The 23,656-nt window shown below is 53.0% G+C and overlaps 1 protein-coding gene and 1 long non-coding RNA gene across 16 annotated transcripts in view; one reads left to right on the top strand and one right to left on the bottom strand.

Moving 5' to 3' along the window:
• The window catches only part of MYH10 (myosin heavy chain 10), a 143,828-nt gene that overhangs the window by 111,144 nt on the left and 9,028 nt on the right, over positions 1–23,656 (top strand). For all 15 annotated transcript variants that reach the window (XR_014821829.1, XR_014821828.1, XR_014821827.1 and 12 more), the window contains 18 exons: positions 1,237–1,374; positions 2,237–2,360; positions 3,897–4,068; positions 5,166–5,378; positions 6,063–6,207; positions 7,199–7,405; positions 8,993–9,097; positions 10,905–11,057; positions 12,072–12,320; positions 12,623–12,835; positions 13,496–13,708; positions 15,097–15,258; positions 18,660–18,788; positions 19,102–19,190; positions 20,082–20,205; positions 20,286–20,494; positions 21,883–21,991; positions 23,064–23,236. Coding sequence is in view for 12 of the 15 variants with exons in the window: in XM_084986075.1 (XP_084842201.1) it covers positions 1,237–1,374; positions 2,237–2,360; positions 3,897–4,068; positions 5,166–5,378; positions 6,063–6,207; positions 7,199–7,405; positions 8,993–9,097; positions 10,905–11,057; positions 12,072–12,320; positions 12,623–12,835; positions 13,496–13,708; positions 15,097–15,258; positions 18,660–18,788; positions 19,102–19,190; positions 20,082–20,205; positions 20,286–20,494; positions 21,883–21,991; positions 23,064–23,236 (2,927 nt within the window). In the remaining 3 variants the exon portion in view is untranslated. The remainder of the gene's footprint in view (positions 1–1,236; positions 1,375–2,236; positions 2,361–3,896; positions 4,069–5,165; positions 5,379–6,062; positions 6,208–7,198; positions 7,406–8,992; positions 9,098–10,904; positions 11,058–12,071; positions 12,321–12,622; positions 12,836–13,495; positions 13,709–15,096; positions 15,259–18,659; positions 18,789–19,101; positions 19,191–20,081; positions 20,206–20,285; positions 20,495–21,882; positions 21,992–23,063; positions 23,237–23,656) is intronic.
• Positions 1,725–23,656, bottom strand: part of LOC146398395 (uncharacterized) — a 228,987-nt gene continuing 207,055 nt past the window's right edge. Inside the window, exons 2-3 of the long non-coding RNA XR_014821865.1 lie at positions 3,721–4,768; positions 1,725–1,850 (exon numbers count right to left, since the gene is read on the bottom strand). This is a non-coding gene — a long non-coding RNA (uncharacterized LOC146398395). The remainder of the gene's footprint in view (positions 1,851–3,720; positions 4,769–23,656) is intronic.

Genomic DNA, 23,656 nt, shown 5'->3' with positions numbered 1-23,656 from the left:
GTGCAGGATGCAGCAGACGAAATCCAGACTGTGGAACTGTAGACAAATGACCTGTGTCATTTGGTGAGAAAAGGGGAGGAGAAAGAAATTGGGGGGAACCTAGAGATAACGGGGGTCCTAAGAGGCTCATCAGCCAGTCACAGTGTGTGAACCTTATCTGAACTCCGATTCACACAAATGCATTTTTGAATGGTGTTCATCTTTTAGAGACACAGCCCCAAGGTTTTCCAGATGAAATAAGATGTCTGGGATCTGCCTCAAAATAACCCCAGGGGAGAAGCCAGAAGGTGGGGGTCTAGAGGAATTGACCTTGGCCATGAGCTGTTGCTTGTTAAACTTGGGCCGATGCGTCTGTGGCCAGGCTTGTCCTTGCTGCTGTGCACTCGGGTGTTCGAAGGGTTTCACAATAAAAAGTTTATCTTTTGTTTTATTCCTCAGTCGACTATGATGAATTATTTAGCCCAATTTACCTCTGAAAGTGTCTTAAATGAACTATACATTGATGTATATGTAAATCCCTATTCTGTAGCGCATGTATTTATTAGACACACTAATGCAGGCTATGAAGTAGCAGCTTGTCAGAGTAAAGTGCATGTGAACGCGGGCATCCCTCCCTGTCTGGTGAGCCGCTCGTGTTGTGAACAGCACGCCCGGCCTGAGACAGCCCTGCTGCACCAGCTGTACCATTTCCCTTGCTGTTCCTGAGTTCTTTTTCTCCCCTTTTGTGGCGGATATACATGGTAGAGTAATTTCAGTGTGTGTTTGATGTAGTTGGAGTATATTTTTCATATGTCCCTGTGTTACTTAACTACTGTTCTAAAATCTGGATTTTAATCGTTCCATGTTATTTCATTTTACAAATATCCCAACTTTTAATTACCAAGACTTTTTGAAGTGTGGTCATAGTTCCTTGATACGATGAATAACGTTACCACTGGCTTTTTTTCTGTGAATCGCATCTGTGACTTGTCCTGAAATGGCTGGTTTGAAAGAAGCGCCCTTTTGCAAAGCTGCGGCACCTGGCCATGCTGGCTTCCGGAAGAACGGACCCCTCTGTCCTCCATGTGTAGTGGTCACAAGTTTTTGTTTCACATAATGTATTTCACATGTTTAAAAATATCTTCACCATGTTGAAAATCGAAGCTCGGTATTTCATCTTAATGGGCATCCCTCGACTGAACAGGTATAGAATCTATAGAGCAATCAGGAGCCTGACTGCCTGTGCTTTTTCACAAGGACCTGGAGGAGCAGCTGGACGAGGAAGAGGGGGCCCGCCAGAAACTGCAGCTGGAAAAGGTGACGGCAGAGGCCAAAATCAAGAAGATGGAAGAGGAGATTCTGCTTCTCGAGGATCAAAATTCCAAGTTTATCAAAGTAAGAGACTATTTGCGTTGAGGGAGTTCCCACTGTGGCGCAGCAGAAGCAAATCCAACTAGGAACCATGAGGTTGCAGGTTTGATCCCTAGCCTCGCTCAGTGGGTTAAGGATCCAGAGTTGCTGTGAGCTGTGGTGTAGGTCGCAGACATGGCTGGGATCCCTCATTGCTGTGGCTGTGGTGCAGGCCAGCAGCCGTAGCTCCGATTAGACCCCTAGCCTGGTAACCTCTATATGCTGCTGGTGCGGTCCTAAAAAAGCAAAAAAAAAAAAAAAAAGAGAGAGAGAGAGAGAAGAGAGAGAAACTATTTGCATTGAAAAGCTGATTTTAGAATATGGAAAATACTTGCATGGATGCTCTGACTGAAAGTGGCTTCAGGAGTTCCCTGGTGGTGCAGTGGGTTAAGGAGTTGGCATTGTCACTGCAGCAGCGCGGGTTCCATCCCTGTTCCGGGAACGTTCATGTGCCACCAGTGCTGCCAAAAAAAGAAAGTGGCTTCAAACAGGAAATCCTCAAGCTTTCAGGTTCATTTACTTGGTTTTCTCTCTAAGTCTCTATAGATCTTTTGTGTGTTTAGTTTTCTAAACACAGAAACTAACTGACCCTTACACTCCCCGTGGTGCTTTAACCTGCAGGTGTTGTGCACACAGATCACCCACAGTGGCCTGTTCGGGCCTGCGTGTTGATTCACTCCCACCAGCCGGGCTGAGCTCGGGTTCGTCCCCACGGGGCGTGAGCCTTTGCTGCCTTTTCGGAGTATGCCCTCTGCTGGGCACAGAGCCAGAAGTACCTATTCTCTAGGTAGCAGCAAACCCAGTGGTTATTTTGAATGCCTTTTCTGAAGCAGTGTTTCCTGTTCAGGAAAAGAAACTCATGGAAGATCGCATTGCTGAGTGCTCCTCTCAGCTGGCTGAGGAGGAGGAAAAGGCCAAAAACTTGGCCAAAATCAGGAACAAGCAAGAAGTGATGATCTCGGATTTAGAAGGTTAGTATTAGAGGTTAGAGAAATTTAAGACTAAGACACGTGAGTCTTTAGATTTCACTTAAATCGAAACACATGGGAGTTCCCATCATGGCACAGAGGAAACAGATCTGCCTAGTATCCATGAGGATGTGGGTTTGGTCCCTGCCCTCGTTCAGTGGGTAGGGGATTCAGCAATGCCTCGAGCTGTGGTGTAGGCCGGCAGCTGCAGCTCCGATTCACCTTCTAGCCTGGGAACCTCCATATGCCGTGGGTGCGGCCCTAAAAAAACAAACAAAGAAAAAATCAAAAAGCATGGAGTAGGAGAATATGTCCATAGGGAGTGCTCATTATTAAAACAGGTCTCTTAGGGGAGTTCCCTGGTGGTCTAGTGGTTAGGATTCGGCCCTGTCACAGCTGTGGCCCAGGCTCGAACCCTGGTCTGGGAACTGAGATCCCACGTCAAGCAGCTGTATGCCGCAGCCAAACAAATCAATTAATTAGTTTTTTATATGGTATGATTATTGGCCTAGTCACCAAGATTTATGAGGGAATGACACTAAATTATCTTTGAAACTAGCACTTTTTAAAGTTTGCTGCTGAGGTCAACTCCATTGCCCTCGGGTGGACATAGTGAAATCGGCAATGAGGTGCCTGGGTGTCCCTTGACGAAGGGACAGCCTGCTGACACACAAACTGGCAGGGACAGGAAAGTCTGAAGGGTAACGGTGTCTCACTTGGGTGGCTCGAGTCATGGCAGGAACTGCTGGGGTTTTTGCAAAACGAATCATTGCCTTCTGCGAAAGAGGTAAGAGAGAGCAGAGGCGGAACGAGCACAGAAAACCTTTCTTTTGCCCAGCCGGAGACTGGCATGGACACTAGAGGCCCAAAGAGTGTGGCCTGACACCCTGCCGCCACCAGGGTCTTTGACTAAGGGGAGAAAATGAATGGTTTAAAAAAAACACTTGGGTTCAGTTGTCTCTCTTGGTGGTGTGTAGTGTAGACGAGAGGATGCCGGCGTGAAATTCTCCCCATGACCCACTCCTGCCCGTAGCCGGTTCCTCCATGTGGCACCCGTGGAGCAGGTGCAGCTGTCCTGTCACTGGTACCACGGGCCTCAGGACAGCGTGTGAAGGAGTCACTGCAGAGCTTGGAGGCAGCGGGAGAGGTGCCCACACTCGGTCCTCTCACCCTCAGGGCTTGGGAACTGCAGTCTGGGCTCCAGCCAGGGCTTCGGGGGAAAGGGGAGCAGGGAGGTGGCTGTCACCAGCTCCCCCGGCCTGGGCTGAGCCCGCTGCACCAGGGCTGCTCTCAGTGGAAGGACATCCTTAGACTCCTCCCAGTTTCTTCCAGAAAATTCCATCCTCCCATTAGTATTTCTCACCTTCGGTTTGATCTTAACGGGTTCCAGGTGACAGGGCGTTTGGCACGATGGTGTTAAGGCTGTGACTTCTCAGAATGCAGTGGCTTGCTTTCAGCTTCAGTCAGTTTAGGTTTGGAATGCGTCCTTATGGTGCGGCCCTCAGTGTGGTGAAGAGTTTCTTGTGTCTCGTCTTACAGAGCGCTTGAAGAAGGAGGAGAAGACCCGCCAGGAACTGGAGAAGGCCAAAAGGAAGCTGGACGGCGAGACCACGGACCTGCAGGACCAGATCGCCGAGCTGCAGGCACAGATCGACGAGCTCAAGATCCAGGTGGCCAAGAAAGAGGAGGAGCTGCAGGGCGCCCTGGCCAGGTGCGACCGTGGGGGCAGCCACGACCCCGGGAGGCTGACCTGTGGCTTCCTTTGTCGTTGACACAGGACCTGGGGAACCCCGGGGCGCTTGTGTCTGGGCAGCCACTCTCAGTATTTATGCTTAAAAATCAGGAGTCCTGGAGTTCCCATCGTGGCGCAGTGGTTAATGAATCTGACCAGGAACCATGAGCTTGCGGGTTCGGTCCCTGGCCTTACTCAGTGGGTTAAGGATTCGGTGTTGCCGTGAGATGTGGTGTAGGTCTGTGGTGTAGGTTGCAGATGCGGCTTGGATCCTGAGTTGCTGTGGCTCTGGCGTAGGCCGGCGGCTACAGCTACGATTAGACCCCTACCCTGGGAACCTCCCTGTGCCGCAGGAGTGGCCCAAGAAATGGCAAAAAGACAAAAAAAAAAAAAAATCAGGAGTCCTGTCTGATCCTTGCTCGGAAAGTCACATCATCACAAATTGTTTTACATCAGACATTCTGGCTCCCGCACATTACAGATTAACTTCAGTGTGTCTTAGAAGTTTAGAAGAAATCACGTGTCGGGAGTGCCTTTCGTGGCTCAGTGGCGAACGAATCCAACTAGGAACCATGAGGTTGCGGGTTCCATCCCTGGCCTTGCTCAGTGGGTTAAGGATCCCGTGTTGCCGTGAGCTGTGGTGTAGGCCAGCAGCTGTAGCTCCGATTAGACCCCTAGCCTGGGAACCTCCATATGCCGCGGGTGTGGCCCTAGAAAAGACAAAGAAAAAAAAAAGAAAAAAATCCAGTATCGCTTGTAGCAGGGTTTGCTGCGAAACCATCCAGCTTTACTTGTTTAGTGCAGTGTGGCTGATTTACGGTGTTGTGTTCATTTCTGCCGCGCAGCCCAGGGATTCAGTTCTAAATCCTCACAGGCCTTTTTGTGTGTTCTTTTCCACTAAGGGTTCTCCTAGGCTATTGACAGCAGTTCCCTCCGCCGTACAGTGGAACCTCGTTTATCCGTTCAGCGGGCCCAGGCGGAGGGAGGGAGGGAGGGAGGGAGGTGCGAGGGGGTCGCCACTGGAAACATCCCGGGCACCAGCTCTGAGCGCGTCTCGTGCCCGGCTGTCCCCGCAGGGGTGACGACGAGACGCTGCACAAGAACAACGCACTGAAGGTCGTGCGGGAGCTGCAAGCCCAGATCGCTGAGCTTCAGGAAGACTTTGAATCCGAGAAGGCGTCGCGGAACAAGGCGGAAAAGCAGAAGAGGGACTTGAGCGAGGAGCTGGAGGCTCTGAAGACAGAGCTGGAGGACACGCTGGACACCACGGCGGCTCAGCAGGAACTGCGGTGAGCGGGGGGCGGAGGCGCGCGTCCTCCTGGGAGAGGCTGGTGCTCTTCACGTTGTCACTTGGAGCATCCTCTCGCCCTCCGGGAAACCATGGCTGCTGGACCAGCAGCAAAATAGCAGTGGCTGGAAAGCACGGGGGCGGGGTGGGCACAGCCAGAGGCATTACTGCGTGGACCCTGCGCCCCTCGAAGGACTCAGACCCCTCACCCCCACCCCCGCCTCTGCGTTGGTTCCTCCCCGTGGTGTGTATCACGTGATTAGCGTAAAATAACAGTTCTCAGCAAGCGACGTCCTGCTTATCAGACTCACAGGTTTAAGTCTCTTTGGGCCTCGGGGTGAGACGAACGGAGGAAGGAGACCTCCGCAGACACCCCCTTCCCCAGTTTGACTGAAGTGTCCGCCGGTGCCGTGGCAGGTCTCTTAGCGTCTGGCGTTAACCAGTGCCTGGCCGCCAGCACCGCCAGACTGTCCCTAGACATCCGAGGACCCCAAGGGACATTACACTGACGGCACAAGGAACAGGAGGGGTGCCGGCTGAGAAGGTTCCTCGGTATCACATAAGGGACGCGCCAGCCTGTTGGCAAGAGATCGATGTGACCTTTCAAACAGAAGCAGCCCTTGTAATACACATGTCGCCGTGCAACTCATGCTGAGCTCCTTTCCCCAACACTCTGTTTCTCTAGGACAAAACGTGAACAGGAAGTGGCAGAGCTGAAGAAGGCTCTCGAAGAGGAAACCAAGAACCACGAGGCTCAGATCCAGGACATGAGGCAGCGGCACGCGGCGGCCCTGGAGGAGCTCTCGGAGCAGCTGGAACAGGCCAAGAGGGTGGGCTCTGCTCTGCTGTCCCCATCCCCTCGCCGCCTGTCCGCGGCCCCTGCTCACTCAGGGCAGCAGTGGGACACGGATGACCTGCCCCTGAGCACATGTCAGGTCCTGTGCCCAGTGCCTGGGCATGGGCTTACCCTGCGTCCCACTCCTGTGGGCTCCCTCTCCGTCTCCCTCCGAGGGGGGCACACTGAGGCCCAGTGGCGTGAGGATGTTTAGCCAGAGCCCCACGGCGCGACCCCCCACCCCGCCCCACCACATCACCTTGAAAGCCTGTCCTCCATCCTTGTCATCTGAGGACGTCCCCACGGATACCCAGCCTGTGGTGGTCACCCTCCCACCGGCCTACGGTGCTGCTCACGCCCCCTCCCCCCTACTGTTAGTCACATGTTGTCCCCGTGTTAATGTCACCCCAGCAACAGGAGCCTCAGCTCCTTGGTAAGAAATGTTTACACTGGAGTTCCCATAGCAGCTCAGCGGGTTAAGAACCCAGCCAGGATCCATAAGGATGCAGGTTCGATCCCTGGCCCCACTCAGTGGGTTAAGGATCCAGCCGGGAGCTGCGGTGTAAGTGGCAGACCGGGCTGGGATCTGGCGTGGCTGTCACTGTAGCCTAGGCTGGCAGCTGCAGCTCCGATTCTACCTCTTCCCTGGGAACTGCCACAGATGCAGCCCTAAAAAAAAATAAGAGGAAGAAAAGAAAGGTTTACATCGACAGAGCTTGTTCTACGCAAGGATGACGTGACCGAAGGACTGGTCTTGGGACAGAAGCGCTCGGCCCGTGGCCCCGGCTGCACTGACAAGGCCGAGGGCGGCCGCCCCCGTACCTGGATCAGCCGCGTGGCCGGGGGCTCCTCGCGTGGGAATCCTCGCGGGTGGGCGGAGAGCACATGCTTTCATTCAAGCCGTGCCCAGCACTGGCTCCAGGGGTGAAGCAGCGCCTTCGGGCGTGTTCTCAAACCCCAGCCAACCCTGTGTCCTCTCCCCCCAGTTCAAAGCGAACCTGGAGAAGAACAAACAGGGCCTGGAGACTGACAACAAGGAGCTGGCGTGTGAGGTGAAGGTGCTGCAGCAGGTCAAGGCCGAGTCCGAGCACAAGAGGAAGAAGCTGGATGCCCAGGTCCAGGAGCTCCACGCCAAGGTCTCAGAAGGAGACAGACTCAGGGTCGAACTGGCTGAGAAAGCAAATAAGCTACAGGTAGGCCTGGCAAACTGTTACTGGCTGCTGCCTGCCATGTTGGGGTGGGGGAGCCCGACATTCGGGGGGGCACCTAGGCTGCCCCAGGCGCACAGTAGGCTCCTTGGGTGTGGTCCCCGCACCTGAGGCTCTCATGGCCCCAGGTGGGTCTGCTCAGTAGGACGTGAGGCTCAGAGAAGCCCGCGCCCTCCGGGACTCGCCTGGCCGGTTGTGGCGCTGGACATGAGGGCAGCAGGGCTCCGCTGAGCCCAGGGCCCACCCCACCCACTGCGGCCAAGGCGGGTGAAGCACAGGCTCTCTGAAGGGTGTCGCTGAAAAGCGGAAAAATGGAAGTGTCATTAGCTTGACTGACATGAACCGAGACGTCTTCTGTTTGCCTTCCCTGTGCTGACATGACGAGACGACAGACCAGAGCGAAGGGCAGCCTCTGTCTCTTCTGAGAGCCACCATCCCCACAGAAACAGGGGATTTCAGGGTTTGTGGGGGTCACAAGCCACCCGTTTTCCTTACATGCCCCTGCAATAAACCTTTTTCAGCTAAAAAATAAATAACCACATAGAAGATCTTCCCTAAAAGGGGGGAAGAGGTTTTTTTTAAGTTTAAAAATAACTTTGGGGAGTTCCCATCGTGGTTCAGTGGAAACGAATCCGACTAGGAACCATGAGGTTTCGGTTTCAATCCCTGGCCTCGCTGGTGGGTTAAGGATCTGGCATTGCCGTGAGCTGTGGTGTAGGCCGGCAGCTGTGGCTCCGATTCGACCCCTAGCCTGGGAACCTCCATATGCCCCAGGGTGCGCCTTAAAAAAGCAAATAAATAAATAACTTCCGGGTTTTTTAAGTTTAAGAATAACTTCCCGTCGTGGATCAGCAGAAACAAATCCAACTGGGAACTATGAGGACGCGGGTTCGATCCCTGGCCTTGCTCAGTGGGTTAAGGATCCGGCATTGGCGTGAGCTGTGCTGTAGGTCACAGACGTGGCTTTGATCCCACGTAGCTGTGGCTGTGGTGTAGGCCAGCAGCTACAGCTCAGATTCAACCCCTGGCCTCTAGATATACAACTTCTATATCCCACAGGTGCAGCCTTAAAAAGGAAAAAGAAGCCTTCGGGCCATGTTAACATTTAAACTAACTCGCGTCTGTGATAAAGTCTTCAAGCTCTAAGAATGGGAATTTTACTTCTGCCGCCTACATGTGATTAATGCATCTTGGTGGGAAAAAGGATGAAAATAAACCCCCTCCTAATTACAGAGCCTCCTCACACAGGACAGCAGTCACTCTTTCAGAGGATTCGGTGTCATTTTTGTCTGTTCATGATAAAAAACAAGACAGCAAACCAGAGGGAGGAGAACCCCCTCGGGGGGGGGGGCTCTGCCAGTATAGTGCTCGATGTCCGAGCCTGCGTGTTGGGCACACTGCGTGCTGGGCACTGCTGAGGGCAGAGGACTCCCGGGGGTGAGTCTGCCTTAGCTGAGGCTGGCGGTTTGGGATCGACCCCTCCCTGCCCTTGGTGGGTGTTTAGGGTCCAGAACCCCAACTTGTTCCTATCTGCCTGTTAAAGTGAGTCTGACCCTTTATTCCTCCTCACAGAATGAACTGGATAACGTCTCAACTCTTCTAGAAGAAGCAGAGAAGAAGGGGATTAAGTTTGCTAAGGATGCAGCTAGTCTTGAGTCTCAGCTCCAGGACACCCAGGTACCCAGAGGGAGGGGCTGCGATGCTGACTCTGCCCTTTATGTGATCTGTAAGCCGGGGAAGCTTGTTGGTCCCAGAAAGGCCTCCTTAACACCTCTTTCTGTGCCTCTGCTCTCAACCACCTTGCACTGTAACCAGCCTGCACACCCAGAAGCTGTCCCCTGAGCTCGTCTTTCAGGGCCCTGGGGTCCTGGGTCTGGGAGGCAGGTCTTCCAGCATGATGGGCTCTGCCTGGGGTGTGGGTCCCAGGGGTGGTCCCACTGTACACACTTGCATTGCTGCCCACTGTGAATGAGGTTGTTTTGTTATAGTTGACATTTCATCACCCTGAGCTAAGAGAAACAGGAGGGGATTCCGGAAGTGAGAAGATGCCAGAGATGCAGGAAAGGGAGGCTCGCAGGTTCCTGGTCAGGGCCGTGCCGGGGGACTCTGAGGGGGAGAGGATGCTGCTTACAAAGGAGTTTAAAGCCCTGTTATATTAAGGGCACTTATTAAATGGTCGTATGTGGGTTTTTATAAATTTTTTATCATTTACTATAGTTGATCGACAGTGTCCTGCCCACTTCTGCCATACAACAAAGCGGCTCAGTCATACCTACATATTTTTTTAATGCGTTATTTTCCATCATGGTCTGTCCCAGGAGACTGGGTATAGAGTTCCCTGTGCTGTACAGCAGGACCTCGTTGTCTCATCCATTCTAAATGGAATGGTTTGCATCAACTAACCCCAAACTCCCTGTCCAGCCCACTCCTTCCCACCTCCCCCTTGGCAACCACAAGTCTGTTCTCTATGTCTGTGAGTCTGTTTCTGTTCTGTAGCTAAGTTCATTTGTGCCATATTTTAGATTCCACGTATAAGTGATATCATATGGTGTTTGTCCTTTTCTGACTTAACTTTGCTTAGCATGAGAGTCTCTAGTCAGATCCATGTTGCTAAAAATGGCATGTTTGGTTCTTTTTCATGGATGTGTAATATTCTATTTCCCGTATACATCACATCTTAATCCATTCATCTGTTGATGGACATTTAGGTTGTTTCCATGTCTTGGCTATTGTGAATAGTGCTGCTGTGAACGTTGGGGGTGCATGTATCTTTCCAAATTATAGTTTTCTCCAGATAGATGCCCAGGAGTGGGATTGCTGGATCATATGGTAGTTCTATTTTTTAGTTTTTGAGGACCCTCCGTAGTGTTTTCCATAGTGGTTGAACCAATTTACATTCCCATATGGCCTCATGTCTTATGTTTAAGTCTTTAAGCCATTTTGAGTTTATTTTTGTGCATGGTGTGAGGGTGTGTTATAGTTTCACTGATTTACATGCAGCTGTTCAGTTTTCCCAGCATCACTTGAAGATTCTGTCTTTTTCCCATTTTATATTCTTGGCTCCATTGTCAAAGATTGACTATAAGTGTCTGGGTTTATTTCTGGGCTCTTTATTCTGCTCCATTGATCCCGATGTCTGTTTTTGGACCAGTACCACACTGTTTTGACTACTGTAGCTTTGTAATGTTGTCTGAGGTCTTGGGAGAGTTACAGCACCTGCTTGGGTTTTTGCCCTCAGGATTGCTTTGGCAATTCTGAATCTTTTATGCTTCCATATAAATTTGTGGATTATTTGTTCTAGTTCTGTGAAAAACATCATGGGTGATTTGATGGAGAGCACATTAAGTCTATAGATGGCTTTAGGTAATAAGGCCATTTTAATATTCTTCCAATCCAGGAGCATGGGCTCTCTTTCCATAACAGAAACATGTTGGTTTTGGTGATTCATATAACCTAAGTATTGACCTTTTATCAAAATAAACAGGAGCTTCTTCAGGAGGAGACACGTCAAAAACTGAACCTGAGCAGTCGAATCCGGCAGCTGGAGGAGGAGAAGAACAGCCTTCAGGAACAGCAGGAGGAGGAGGAGGAAGCCAGGAAGAACCTCGAAAAGCAGGTGTTAGCCCTGCAGGCCCAGGTGTGTGTGTGCACGTGGGACAGTGTGGCCTCCTCGTGTGTGTGAACAGCCGATGTGCCTGCTCTGCTGGGGTTTCAGCTCCATTGGGGACAGTTAATTGGGTCTCAAACTAAATGAAGCCCCTTAATGTATTTTCTTTGACCCAACCAAATGCTGATCCCATTGCTGGTTATACTGTTGGGGGTGTTTAAAATAAAGACCCCAGGAGTTCCTATTGTGGCTCAGCAGGTTAAGAACCCAACATAGTGTCCATGAGGGTACAGGTTTGATCCCTGGCCTCACTCAGTGGGCTGAGAATCTGGTGGTGTTGCCGCAAGCTGCAGCGTAGGTTGCAAATGTGGCTCAGATCCAGCGTTGCTGTGGCGTAGACTGGCAGCTGTAGCTCCAATTCAGCCTCTAGCCTGGGAACCTCCATATGCCGCGGGTGCGGCCATAAAATTAAAAACAATAAAATGTAAACTAAAATAAAGACGCTATGAATTCCCTTGTGGCGCAGCAGGTTAAGGGTCCAGTGTTGTCACTGCAGCAGCTCGAGTCACTGCCATGGTGCAGGTTTGATCCCTGGCCCAGGAACTTCCACATGCCATGGGCATGGCCCAAAGAAGTAATAAAGACCCTGGGACTGTGTCAGTTCTGAAAGGTTTCAAGCCAAACATCTGTTTAGAGATGATCAGCTAAGAAATTCATCCTCTGTTTCATGGCTCAAATCATGCAGTGTTGATTTATGTTATTTCTTCTCACAAGATTGTGAAAACAGGAGTTCCCTCTGTGGCCTAATAGGACCAGCAGTGTCTTAGGAGCGCTGGGACGCAGGTTTGATCCCTGGCACAGCAGGTCAAGGATCCGGCGTTGCCAAAGCTGCAGCGTAGGTCGCCGTCGCGGCTCAGATCCGATCCCTGGCCTGGGAACTCCATGTGCCGCAGGGCGGCCAAAAAAAAAAAGACTAGTGAAAACAAGTTTTATCTTTATTCCTCAGGTGAGCGGAGTTCTTGAGTATTGATCTTTTTTCCTTAGTTGACGGACACCAAGAAGAAAGTCGACGATGACGTGGGGACCATTGAAGGTTTGGAAGAAGCCAAGAAGAAGCTCCTTAAAGACGCGGAGGCGCTGAGCCAGCGCCTGGAGGAAAAGGCTCTGGCCTACGACAAGCTGGAGAAGACCAAGAACCGCCTGCAGCAGGAGCTCGACGACCTGCTCGTGGACCTGGACCACCAGCGCCAGATCGTCTCCAACTTGGAGAAGAAGCAGAAGAAGTTCGACCAGGTGGGTCCCGGACCTCCCGCCACCCCCACCTCCCGGGGCTCCAGGGCCAGCGTCAGCCGGTGTTTCCTCCCGGCCAAGCCCGCCCTCTTGTCGTTTTGGTTTAAAACCATCCTGTCGTATGTGAAAGTGATACACATTTATAGCAAAATCGGAAAAAGCAGAACAGCAAAAAGAAGGAAATAAGAGAACACCCACCATCCCGTGGAGGTTTTCTCAGGCATAAGTCAGGCGCGTAGCGGGTGAGGGCGTCTGCGTGGCTTCTGAAATGGCTTTTTACTGTGTTCCGACGCCACCCCGGGTAGCTGCTGGCCGAAGAGAAGAACATCTCTGCCCGCTACGCGGAGGAGCGAGACCGGGCCGAAGCGGAGGCCAGAGAGAAGGAAACCAAAGCGCTGTCCCTGGCCCGCGCCCTGGAGGAGGCCCTGGAGGCCAAGGACGAGTTCGAGCGGCAGAACAAGCAGCTGCGGGCCGACATGGAGGACCTGATGAGCTCCAAGGACGACGTGGGCAAGAACGTGAGTGCCCGGGGCCCCCTGGCGAGGCCCAGCCGGCAGCCGGGCGCTCTCAGTGGGGCCCGGCCTGTGTGGGATGGAGGGTTCAGGTCTCCCGGGATAAGCGGCTGGATTTCCCGCGGTCTGTTTTCGGGTGACCCGCACACGATGGCCCCCGAGGGTCGCCTCTGGGATCAGAGGGGACCGGAGGGGAAGCACCCAGCACGGGGAACTAGGTGGGGAACTAGGTGGACGTTGTGATGGGCTCCGGGTGCAGAGAGCGGGCGAGCCTCTCTTCACCGTACCGACTCCTCGATGGTTACAAGTTCCCCCCACGCGTGTTTTCAGCACAGACCGTTTCCTCCGCAGCGACAGGGATGTGCCCTGGTACCTGTTAGACAGACAGCAGGCCAGTGGCCAGGCAACAGGCCACTCCCCTGACGCCACACTCTTTGTTGTTGATCGGCTCGTAAAAGATCGCTCGGCTTCGGGGTCACAGAGACCGTAGCGCACACGTGACGAAAGCAGGGCCTGTCCCTGAGGTGGCGCGCTCTCGAATGAGGACAGCGCAGCCGTAGGGGACAGGAGGCTGTGGGTCAGGGGCCTATAAAACAGGAACTGCCGCCCTTGCTTGTCCCTCTGCCGAGGGTCAGCTCCTTGCTCCCCGTGCTCCCTGCGGTCTAGGTTCATGAACTTGAAAAATCCAAACGGGCCCTGGAGCAGCAGGTGGAGGAAATGAGGACGCAGCTGGAAGAGCTGGAAGATGAGCTTCAGGCCACGGAAGATGCCAAGCTTCGCCTGGAGGTCAACATGCAGGCCATGAAGGCCCAGTTCGAGAGGGACCTGCAAACCCGAGACGAGCAGAACGAGGAAAAGAAGCGGCTGCTGATTAAACAGGTGGGTGTGGCCCCCGGAACAAGAACCTGTTTATTCTCAGAGCCTGCTTTGGGCTCAACATCCTATTTGTTCATGTTACACCACATTAGCTGGTGTAAAAAAAAAAAATTTTCTCTTGCTTTTTAAGGCCGCACCCACTGCATGTGGAAGTTGCCAGGCTAGAGGTCTTAACGGAGCTACAGCTGCCGGCCTACACCACAGCCACAGCAACCCAGGATCCAAGCCATGTCTGCGACCTACACCACAGCTCACGGCAACGCCAGGCCCCCAACCCGCTGAGCGAGGCCAACTGCAGCCTCATGGTTCCTAGTCGGATTCATTTCCCCTGTGCCACGACGGGAACTCCGACAAGTTTATTCCTTAAAATGTAATGTAGTTTTGATTTCCTGTGTCTCAGATCATATCACTGCTGCTTACAAGCCAGGTGTCAGTTGAAAAGCCCTCAGTGGAATCCCCAAGGAATATGTGGGCAGGTTCAAGGTCTGAGTCTTACATGTATCAGTAAAGGGAAGAATCAGTAGGAACCTGACAAGGGGATTCAGGGTATTTTGAAGGTCAGATCACATGTCCTCTTAAAAAAAAAAAAAAAAACACTCTTTAAAGGGAAAACATTTGTTTATTTTGAAGGGTTGCTTGGGCACTTAGGATTTGTACTCTTGTGAGTGCATGTTAAACTTCTACTCTGAAAGTCTATGTTAAAAATTAAGTGTGGATTTGTATTCTTGTGATACTAATTTTATAGTAGAAGTTTAACATGCACTCGCAAGACTACAAATCCTGAGCTCCAGTCCCTTGGAGCTTATGGTGTAAAGGCTTGGATCTGGATGTATCTAATTTTGTTTTTTTATTTGCATTCCAGACTATTTATTAGTCATTTTTTGCTAGATAACAAATTACCTCACACGTAGTGGCTTAGCGCAGCACTTACTAACTCAGTTTCTGTGGGTCAGGAATTCTGAATCCACCTAGCGGGTGTGTCCTCCGAAGGCCCGACTGGGGCTGGAGGCCCCACATCCCAGCTGGCTCTCCCACGGGGTGCGGCCAGAGACCGCCGCTCCCCGCCACGTGGGCCCCTTCCGGTGCTGGAGTGTCCCTCGGGGGATGTCCCCGGAGGGGTTTCGTGTCTTCCACATGTGTTGCATCGCCTACACCGTGAGCTTGCGGTGAGGACTCGCAGCCGCTCGGGTAGCCTGGCAGTAGTCACTGGAACCGGTTTGTGCCACGTGGGGGTGTTGAAGCCTCTCTGCACACACTCGGCTGTTGATAAGGATGGCTGCTCGGGGCAGAGAGCTCCTCTCCAGAGAAACCCGAGCCCTCAGGACGACAGGCTGCCTGTTCTCCGGGAGGCCGCCTGGGTCTGACCAGACGAACCCGATACCGCCCACTAGGTGCGGGAGCTCGAGGCAGAGCTGGAGGATGAGCGCAAACAGCGAGCCCTTGCTGTCGCTTCAAAGAAGAAAATGGAAATAGACCTGAAGGACCTGGAAGCTCAAATCGAGGCGGCGAACAAGGCTCGGGATGAAGTGATCAAGCAGCTTCGCAAACTTCAGGTACGTGCAGCCCTCGGTACCTGGTGGCGGGTGTCCCCCAGCCGGCAGAGCTGGGGGCAGAGCTCAGTGCGGCACCAGCCTGCATCTTGCCAGCGGGCTCCGTGCTGCCTCGTCACCCCTGCAGGAGCGCAGGGCCGCTGTCCTGTCCCCCGAAGTCGTGGGCGGGGGCCACAGGCCATGAAGATGGCACATGTGTAGCTCCATGCATGTCTGGAGCATGTGCTTGGCCCCACCAGGAGGAGGAGAATGGGTCTTGGACTGAGCTGGGGAGGAGTCAGCAGCTGGCACATCCACCAGGGGACACGCTCGTGGGGCTGTGGGCAGCCTCTAGTGCTTAACTAAACACCGGGCCACTGTGGGAAGGCAGGCCGGCCTCCCTCGAGTGCCGGCTGCCAGGAGCTCTAGCCGCCCTTCCGTCTGACGGAATCATCACGCCTGCTACCCCTGGGGCATCCTGGCTTTCACTGTCACAATGACAAAAGGTGATTTCGACGTAACTCAGCATTGGCAGGATTGAGGGGCCTTCCTATAAAGAGGCCCTGGAGGGAAGACTGTCAGGACAAAGGCGTTTTTTTGTCCCGACGGCTCCACATCTTACCTCTACCACCATAACGATGAGAAGAAATGCTTACATACAAAGCTCATAGCTGAAGCGGTTAGGACGGCAGGAATGGAAATACCTAAATGTACGTGGACTGCCAGCCAGTCACATGGTGGGGACATGGTGCCCTGACAGCAGGAAGACGCCGTGTGGGACAGTTGAGTTTGTCACAACACCCACGTGTACAGACTTTTATATACAGACGTGTAGACAGACATACTTAGGGAAACGTCATCTCTGCATAATACGCTCTATGAGTAGTAGTTGCTTCCTTATACGTCTTTTTTTCTTTTTAGGGCCGCAGCCACAGCATATGGAAGTTCCCAGCCTAGGGGTCAAATCAGAGCTATCCTATAGCTGCCAGCCTACACCACAGCCACAGCCACGCCGGATCTTTAACCCACTGAACAAGGCCAGGGATCGAGCCTGTGTCTTCATGGATACTAGTCAGGTCCATTACCGCTGAGCCACAGTAGGAACTCCGATCACTAACACACTTTCCGACTCTATAGATTTGCCTGTGCTGGACATCTCACATAAATGGACATACAAATGGCTTCTACAATATATGGCTTTTTGTAACTAGCTTCTTTGATTTAGCATAATGTTTCCACGTTGTAGCATAAATACGTACTTCATTCCATTTTGCCACCAAATAACATTCCATTGTTTGAATATACCGTGTATTTATTAGCTCATTTATCCGGTGACATCGGGTTACTTTGCCTTTTGGCGGCTGTGGAAAATGCTGCTGTGAACACTCGCACCCGTTTGTGTGGACAGGGTCTTCGCTTTTCTTGAGCGTGTACCTAGGAGTGGGGTCGCTCGGGTGGGTGGGTACAGGTCATTCTCTTCGGCTCTGAGGCACTGCCTGATCCTTCCACGGCGGCGACACCATTGTACGTTCCCGCCAGCTCCGTGCGGGGCCAGTCTCTGCATCCTCACCGACGCTTGGTGTTGTGCATCTTTTACTTAAGCCGTCCTAGTGGGTATGAAGTGGTGTCTCATTGTGGTTTTGTGACGCTGAGCATCTTTTGCTGGGCTTACTGGCCTCATTACCTGCGAGGAAGACTCTTTCAAGTCTCTGCCCGTCTTTTTGAGTTGTCTTTAGTAACGGTTGTGACGTTTCCGTATATATTCTGGATGTTTCCGAGGAGAGAAACAATTTCCAAATATTTTCTTCCCTTCTCCAGGTTATCTGTTCAGTCACTCAGAGGTATTGTTTACAGCACAGAAGTTTTTAATTTTGAGCAAATCCAGTTTATTCTTTGTTTCTTATATTCTTGATATCTTATATGAAACGACTACCTAATCCTGGTCCTGAAATTTTATTCCTGTGTTTTCTCTTAAAGAGTTGTATACTCTTAGGTTTTTTTCTAAATCCGTTTTGAGGAAATTTTTGTTACATGGTTTGATATATAAACCGAACTTCACTCTTCCAGGTATGGATACCCAGTTGTCCCAGCACCATTTGTTAAAAAAACTGTCTTTACCCCCATTGAATTTTCTTGGCACCCTTGTCGTGAGTCAGCTGGTCACAGATGTGTGTTTATTTCTGGACCATCAAGTCATTCCCATTGATCTCTGTGTCTGGCCTTATGCCACTACCGGACAGTCTCAATTACTGCAGCTCTGTAAGTTCTGCAATTGGGAAATACGACTTCTCCCACTTTGTTCTTTTTCCTGATATTTAGCTACTCTGAGTCCCTTGCAATTCCATTTAGGATCAGCAAATGAATTTCTGTACCCAAAAAAGGCTAGCTTGGGTTTGTATATTGTGTTGACTAGTTGGGATATAAACTGATTGTTGCACAGTGGTCCCCTGCTGTCCGTGGGAGATTGGTTCCAGGACACCACATCCTTGGATGCTCAGGTCCCTGACAGAGAACGATGTCGTATTTGCATGTGACCTATGTCCGTCTTCCCATACACTTTAAATCATCTCTCAGTTATAACACCCGATACAGTGTAAATGATACACAGTTTGCCCAGGTGGCAGATTCACCTTTTGCCTTCTGAAACTTTCTAGGACTCTTTTCCCCAGAATATTTTTGATCCACTGCTGGCTGAATCCATGGATGTGGACCGGGCAGATACAGAGGGCTGACTATATATTGATCGTGTATGCTGCAACCTCGCCGAACGCGTTTATTGGTTCTAAGGGGTTTTTAGTGGATGCCTAATACTTTCTATATATAAGGTCCTATCATCTGCACATTGAGCCGCTTTTCTTCTTCTCCTCCAATCTGAATGTCTTTTCTTTCTCTTGGGTAATTGCTTTGACTAGACTCTATTACAGTGTCAAGGTCAGACATGCTGTCTCGTCGCTGACCTCAGGGGAAAGCGTTTCGTCTTTGACCATCAAGCATGATGTTGCCTGTCAGCTTTCCCCTTGATGCCCTTTATCGAGTTGAGAAGTTTCCTTCAGTTTATTGAGTGTCTATTGAAAGGGGGTTGGATTTTGTCAAACGCCTCTTCTGCATTTACGGAGATGATCGGAAGCCTCTAGAAATTCACTCTGGGACGTCAGACCACCCCTGCCTTCCTCAGAAGCATCCCATTTGGACAGTGGGGTGTGATGCTGTATAAACGTACACAGTGGATAATTCTCTCAACGTGTGGATGGAGTCTACTGGTTACTATTTTGTTGAGGATATTGGCCTAAATGTTTCCTTGTGATGTTTTTGTTACTTGCATATACTTTTATATTTAGAATAAATGCATGTTTTATAATCTGGAAAAAATACTATAAAACAGTGAATGAACACTAACCCAAAACCTTCTTCCCGTTTAATCTTAGGCTCAGATGAAGGACTACCAACGTGAATTAGAAGAAGCACGTGCATCCCGTGATGAGATTTTTGCTCAATCCAAAGAGAGTGAAAAGAAATTAAAGAGTCTGGAAGCAGAAATTCTTCAATTGCAGGAGGTATGCTGCTTTACTTATTCGTCCATTAGTTTAACAAATAGTTGCCCTTGAAATTTCTCTAAGACCGGATATCACTTTCCATTTTTAATACGGTACTGATCCATCTGGTGGCTTCAGTACAGCAAGCAAAGTGGACACTCCTCTGCCTGGGCTAAAACCGAGCAGTGGATGAGTAATTTCTCCAATCTAACTGTAGTCTGAGGCACACTAGGAGTGCCTGGAGCCAGGCGGCGGCAGCCTACAGGCACCGTCAGCTTTCACCTTGGACGAAACTGTCAGCGTCCAGAGCTGAAATCAGTCTCCACTTCCTCAGGAACTTGCCTCGTCTGAGCGAGCCCGCCGACACGCCGAGCAGGAGAGAGACGAGCTGGCGGACGAGATCGCCAACAGCGCCTCTGGCAAGTGAGTCTCCTGGCAACACGTGGAAGGGGAGGGCGTCTTGAAATCCGTGGCTGCCTGCCACCCCCCGACACACAGTCCTTATGGGCACCTGCGGCCCATGCCCCGGAGCACACACCTGGGGCACAAGATGGCTGTTGGGGGAGCCAGTTGTTGGTCTGCTCATCTGTTCAGTCTGGAACGAGGCGCACAGGCCGCGTCTCCCTGTGCCGGTCACACCCACGGCAGGCACGCAGGACAGACATGCAGACCTAACCTGCTTTCCAAAGGCCGCACCGCCGTGCAACACAAGCCTTCACGTTCCTCACATCTGACGATAGATTCCTTAGACTTACCTTTCCCTGCTCGTACTTTTTGTCAAAAATCACAATTTTTCTCTGCTGTGCTGAGGATTCATCATGGTCATTTAAGTGATGAATGATGAGTTGGCCTTTGATCTCAGTGCACTGGAGAACCAGTAGCCGAAGGCTAGGAAATACCAGGATCCTTTTGCACTTGTAGTTTTATTTATTTTTTGTCTTTTTAGGGCCGCACCCGCAACATATGGAGGTTCCCAGGCTAGGGGGGCAAGTCGGAGCTACAGCTGCAGGCCTATGCCACAGCCACAGCCACGCTTTGAAGCTGCCACTGGCTGCCCTGCGGAGCAGCGACGGGGAGGTGGCAGGGAGGTCGGCTGGGAGGCTATCGCAGTGCTCCAGACCGGAGATGACGGGGCTGGGATGGAGAGAAGCGGGTGGCGTGTTGGGACGCGGATTGGGTGGGTACAGAGGAGAGAGAAAAATGAGGCGCGCTGCTCGGCTCCGGCAGCGGGGAGGGTGGAGGAGGCCCCCAGGAGGAGTTGGGAGTCCCCAGCTTGGCAGAGACCGGTCTGGACCCGCCTCCTCCACCCCGCAGGTCTGCGCTGCTGGACGAGAAGCGGCGTCTAGAGGCGCGAATCGCGCAGCTGGAGGAGGAGCTGGAAGAGGAGCAGAGCAACATGGAGCTGCTCAACGACCGCTTCCGCAAGACCACGCTGCAGGTGCACACGCGGCGGCCGGCCCGGCCCGGCCCGCGAAGGGCCGCGCTGCCGCCACACGGCTGACCGTCTCTCCTCCACAGGTGGACACGCTGAACGCAGAGCTGGCGGCCGAGCGCAGCGCCGCCCAGAAGAGCGACAACGCGCGCCAGCAGCTGGAACGGCAGAACAAGGAGCTGAAGGCCAAGCTGCAGGAGCTGGAGGGCGCTGTCAAGTCCAAGTTCAAGGCCACCATCTCAGCCCTGGAAGCCAAGATTGGGCAGCTAGAGGAGCAGCTTGAGCAGGAGGCCAAGTAAGAGGTTTCTGCTGCATCTCTGCTACAGACCAGGTCCAGGTTCAGCCTGGAGTCCGAGGGGACAGACATGCCCCCTCTCCCTCAGGAGCTCCCTCGGCAGGGGAAGAAATGACAGGAACACGTGGAACCAGAGAGGAGGTGATGCAAGCCCTCAGGGAAGCCCTGTCAGCTCTCCCCAGACCCGGCTGAGGGCTGTGCCCCGTGATTTCCTGGGGCCAGAGTTACATCTTGACCCAAAGCGGATTGCCCAAGCTGGGGCCGTCACGTGAACTGCTGCAGTTTGTTGGCAGAGAAAAATAATGTGACCAAAAGCAGCTTTTCTTCTCCCCAGGAGGGGATTGCTTAACAGTCTCCATTCGGTTGGAGAAAACCACTCTGAAATGTACGAGGAGTTGCACAAGGCAGCTCGGGGCGGGCAGTCACCAGTCTCTGGGGACAGAGGCAGAGGCCGCCTCCTGCGGAGGAGCCTGGGGCCCCGAAGCGCAGCGTCTGTGCTCAGAGCCAGGCCCGCCTCCGGCACGGCCCGCACAGTCCAGGGCTGGTTTGCTGTTAGTTGTCATTAACGTAACCTGCCCTCCAGCGGACTCCAGCCCCACCCTGTCCGTTCTTGCATAACGTGTGTGAAGGATCAAAAGGACTTCTGGTCGCAGTGGAGTTCCCCAAATAAGCTCCTTCTCCTCCATGTGGACAGGGGAGGCCTGTCTACACCGGTGCAGATTTGACTCCTAACTAAAGTGGGCGGGGGTGTTCAGCAGGGGTGCTCTGGCATCTTTCATTTGTTTGGTTTTGTCTTTTTTTGTTTTTTGGTTTTAGGGCTGCACCTGCAGCCTATGGAGGTTCCCCGGCTAGGGATCAAATCGGAGCAGGATCTGAGCCACGTCTGCCACCTACACCACAGCTCACGGCAATGCTGTCTCCTTAACCCACTGAGCAAGGCCAGGGATCGAACCTGCCACCTCATGGTTACTAGTCGGATTCGTTTCTGCTGCGCCTCAGCGGGAACTCCCAGGTGCTCTAGCATCTTAATAGGTGGTTAGAAAATTTTAAGTTGAGACGACCACTTAATAAACTCTTTGTTTTGTTTCCCAGGCTAAAAAGTTAGGTGATTAGAGTAACCAGCTACAATTTTTGTCTTTAAAAACCCTCCACTTGATATGTGACAAGTAGCTTATATGTGACATTTGATCTTTGAAAGGTCACTCAATCAGTGTGACCAGAAAGAAATTTCTAGACCCTATTGATTATTCCAGAGGTACAGGGCCCGGAAAGCACTCTGACACAGGTCATCTTCCAGACAAAGAGGAAGGACTCTTCAAAAGCATTTCCCACGCATGAGACGGTCCTTTCAAGGCCGGTGGAAACGAACGTGCTGGTCATTTTCACAGGGAAAGAGCAGCCGCCAACAAACTGGTCCGCCGCACCGAGAAGAAGCTGAAGGAGATCTTCATGCAGGTGGAAGACGAGCGCCGCCACGCAGACCAGTATAAAGAACAGGTGAGGGGGCGGCGGGAGGCGAGGAGCCGCGTCCAAACCCCCGGGGTTACCCCACTGGACCAGCCCAGTCAGCAAGAGCCGCTTCAAACTCCGTTCTAACGTGTCAGCACCCCCGCCAGCAGGGAATACGGAGCGGGTGGGGACCCCGCCGGCCTCCCAGGCGACCCAGATGTGGGGGAGAGGCGGGCGCCTGCCCGAGTGTGAGGCCTCATCTTAAAACTGTCACGTGTCCTCCACGGGAGTGGACGCTTCCCGAGTGCAGGATTCCTGCCCGCCTCACCCCACGGCCCTCTTGAATGCCTAGAGCAGCGTGGGCAAAGTTGGCAGTTGCTGCATGTTGGCAGGATGGAGGGATGGATGCAGGAGGTGTTGGATGGAAAAGGAATTGAAAGCAAGTGTTCTGCACGTGGGACCACAGTGGTCCTTCCGTCTGCGTCCAGGCATCTGGTTCCTTAGACTCAGGGCGTGTTCCCACAGGACTCGGGGCCGTGGCCAGGCCTGCACTAACCACAGTGGGGCGCTGAGGAGCCCCTGCCTGTGGCTCAGACGCCCCCCTCCTCTGTCCAGTCCGGCACCCGGCCCGGCCAGGCCTGGCCTTCCCGCCCTCAAGGCAGTTCTGGGTGGACGTCAGGGCGCGGGCCCGTCTCTGTGGCTCAGGAGGGATCGGTCCATAGGGCAGTCTGAGTTCTCGCGTCCGGTCCCGGAGTAGCTTTGTACTTGGATCAGAATGGATTGTTGGCACACCTACCCGTGTTGAAAGGCGGTGTCAAGTGGAACGTACCTTCTCCTGTTACTGATTGTCCCGCGTCGTGTGGGAACAGCACGTCCCTCACACAATCCCAGAGGTCGCGTCCGTGAAGATACTCAGCTGTCGCTTCTCTGCACAACACGCGGGTGGGCGAAAACAGAGTTTTAAAAAACTTTCTTTTAGCGTAATTGGCTTCGTGGACGCTGGTTTTGCTGAGAGTGGCAGTTTCCCGAAAGGCCTCAAGCCGGGCCCCGGTCTTGTGGGGCGGTGCCGACACTCGGGACACCGCAGTTTCTCGTGACTTGGTCTGTGTCCCTCCCCCAGATGGAAAAGGCCAACGCCAGGATGAAGCAGCTCAAGCGGCAGCTGGAGGAAGCGGAAGAAGAAGCCACACGTGCCAACGCGTCTCGGCGCAAACTCCAGCGGGAACTGGATGACGCCACCGAGGCCAACGAGGGCCTGAGCCGCGAGGTCAGCACCCTGAAGAACCGGCTGAGGTGAGCGGCCCGGAGCTGGCGAGCGGCGGGGGGGGGTCACACACGCCCCCTCGTTCCTGCCCCTTTACCGGCTGGGGGTTTCCGGCCCGCAGGAGTCCCGCCAGCTGGCTCCTTCTTCACCAGAGGCTCTGCGAGTTCCGATCGGGCTCAGCCAGGCCGGCGTCAGGCTGTGGCCGTGGCCCTCGTGAGGAGGGGCCGGAGCTCAAGGGCCCTGGCGCCACCAGCCCTCCTCCTGGCCTCGTCTCCGGGCTGCACTTGACATGCACCAGGGAGAGGGCAGAACCCGGGGAGCCAAGGCTAAACCTGCTCCCCCAGAAAGACAGCACAGGGGTCACAAGCCGTAGCCAGAGGGTGGGTCCCGTTCGGTGCAGCCAGGGCGCCGAGGACGGTGGTTCCATTTATAAAGGCTGCAAAAACAAA

The sequence above is a fragment of the Sus scrofa genome, chromosome 12, assembly GCF_054392235.1.
Source record: "Sus scrofa isolate SSC_HxYL_T2T_F1_AM1 chromosome 12, Sscrofa_HxYL_maternal_Yorkshire_Landrace_v2.0, whole genome shotgun sequence".
In the NCBI taxonomy this organism is placed as follows: Eukaryota; Metazoa; Chordata; class Mammalia; order Artiodactyla; family Suidae; genus Sus; species Sus scrofa.
This window is presented reverse-complemented; position numbering and strand designations above follow the sequence as displayed.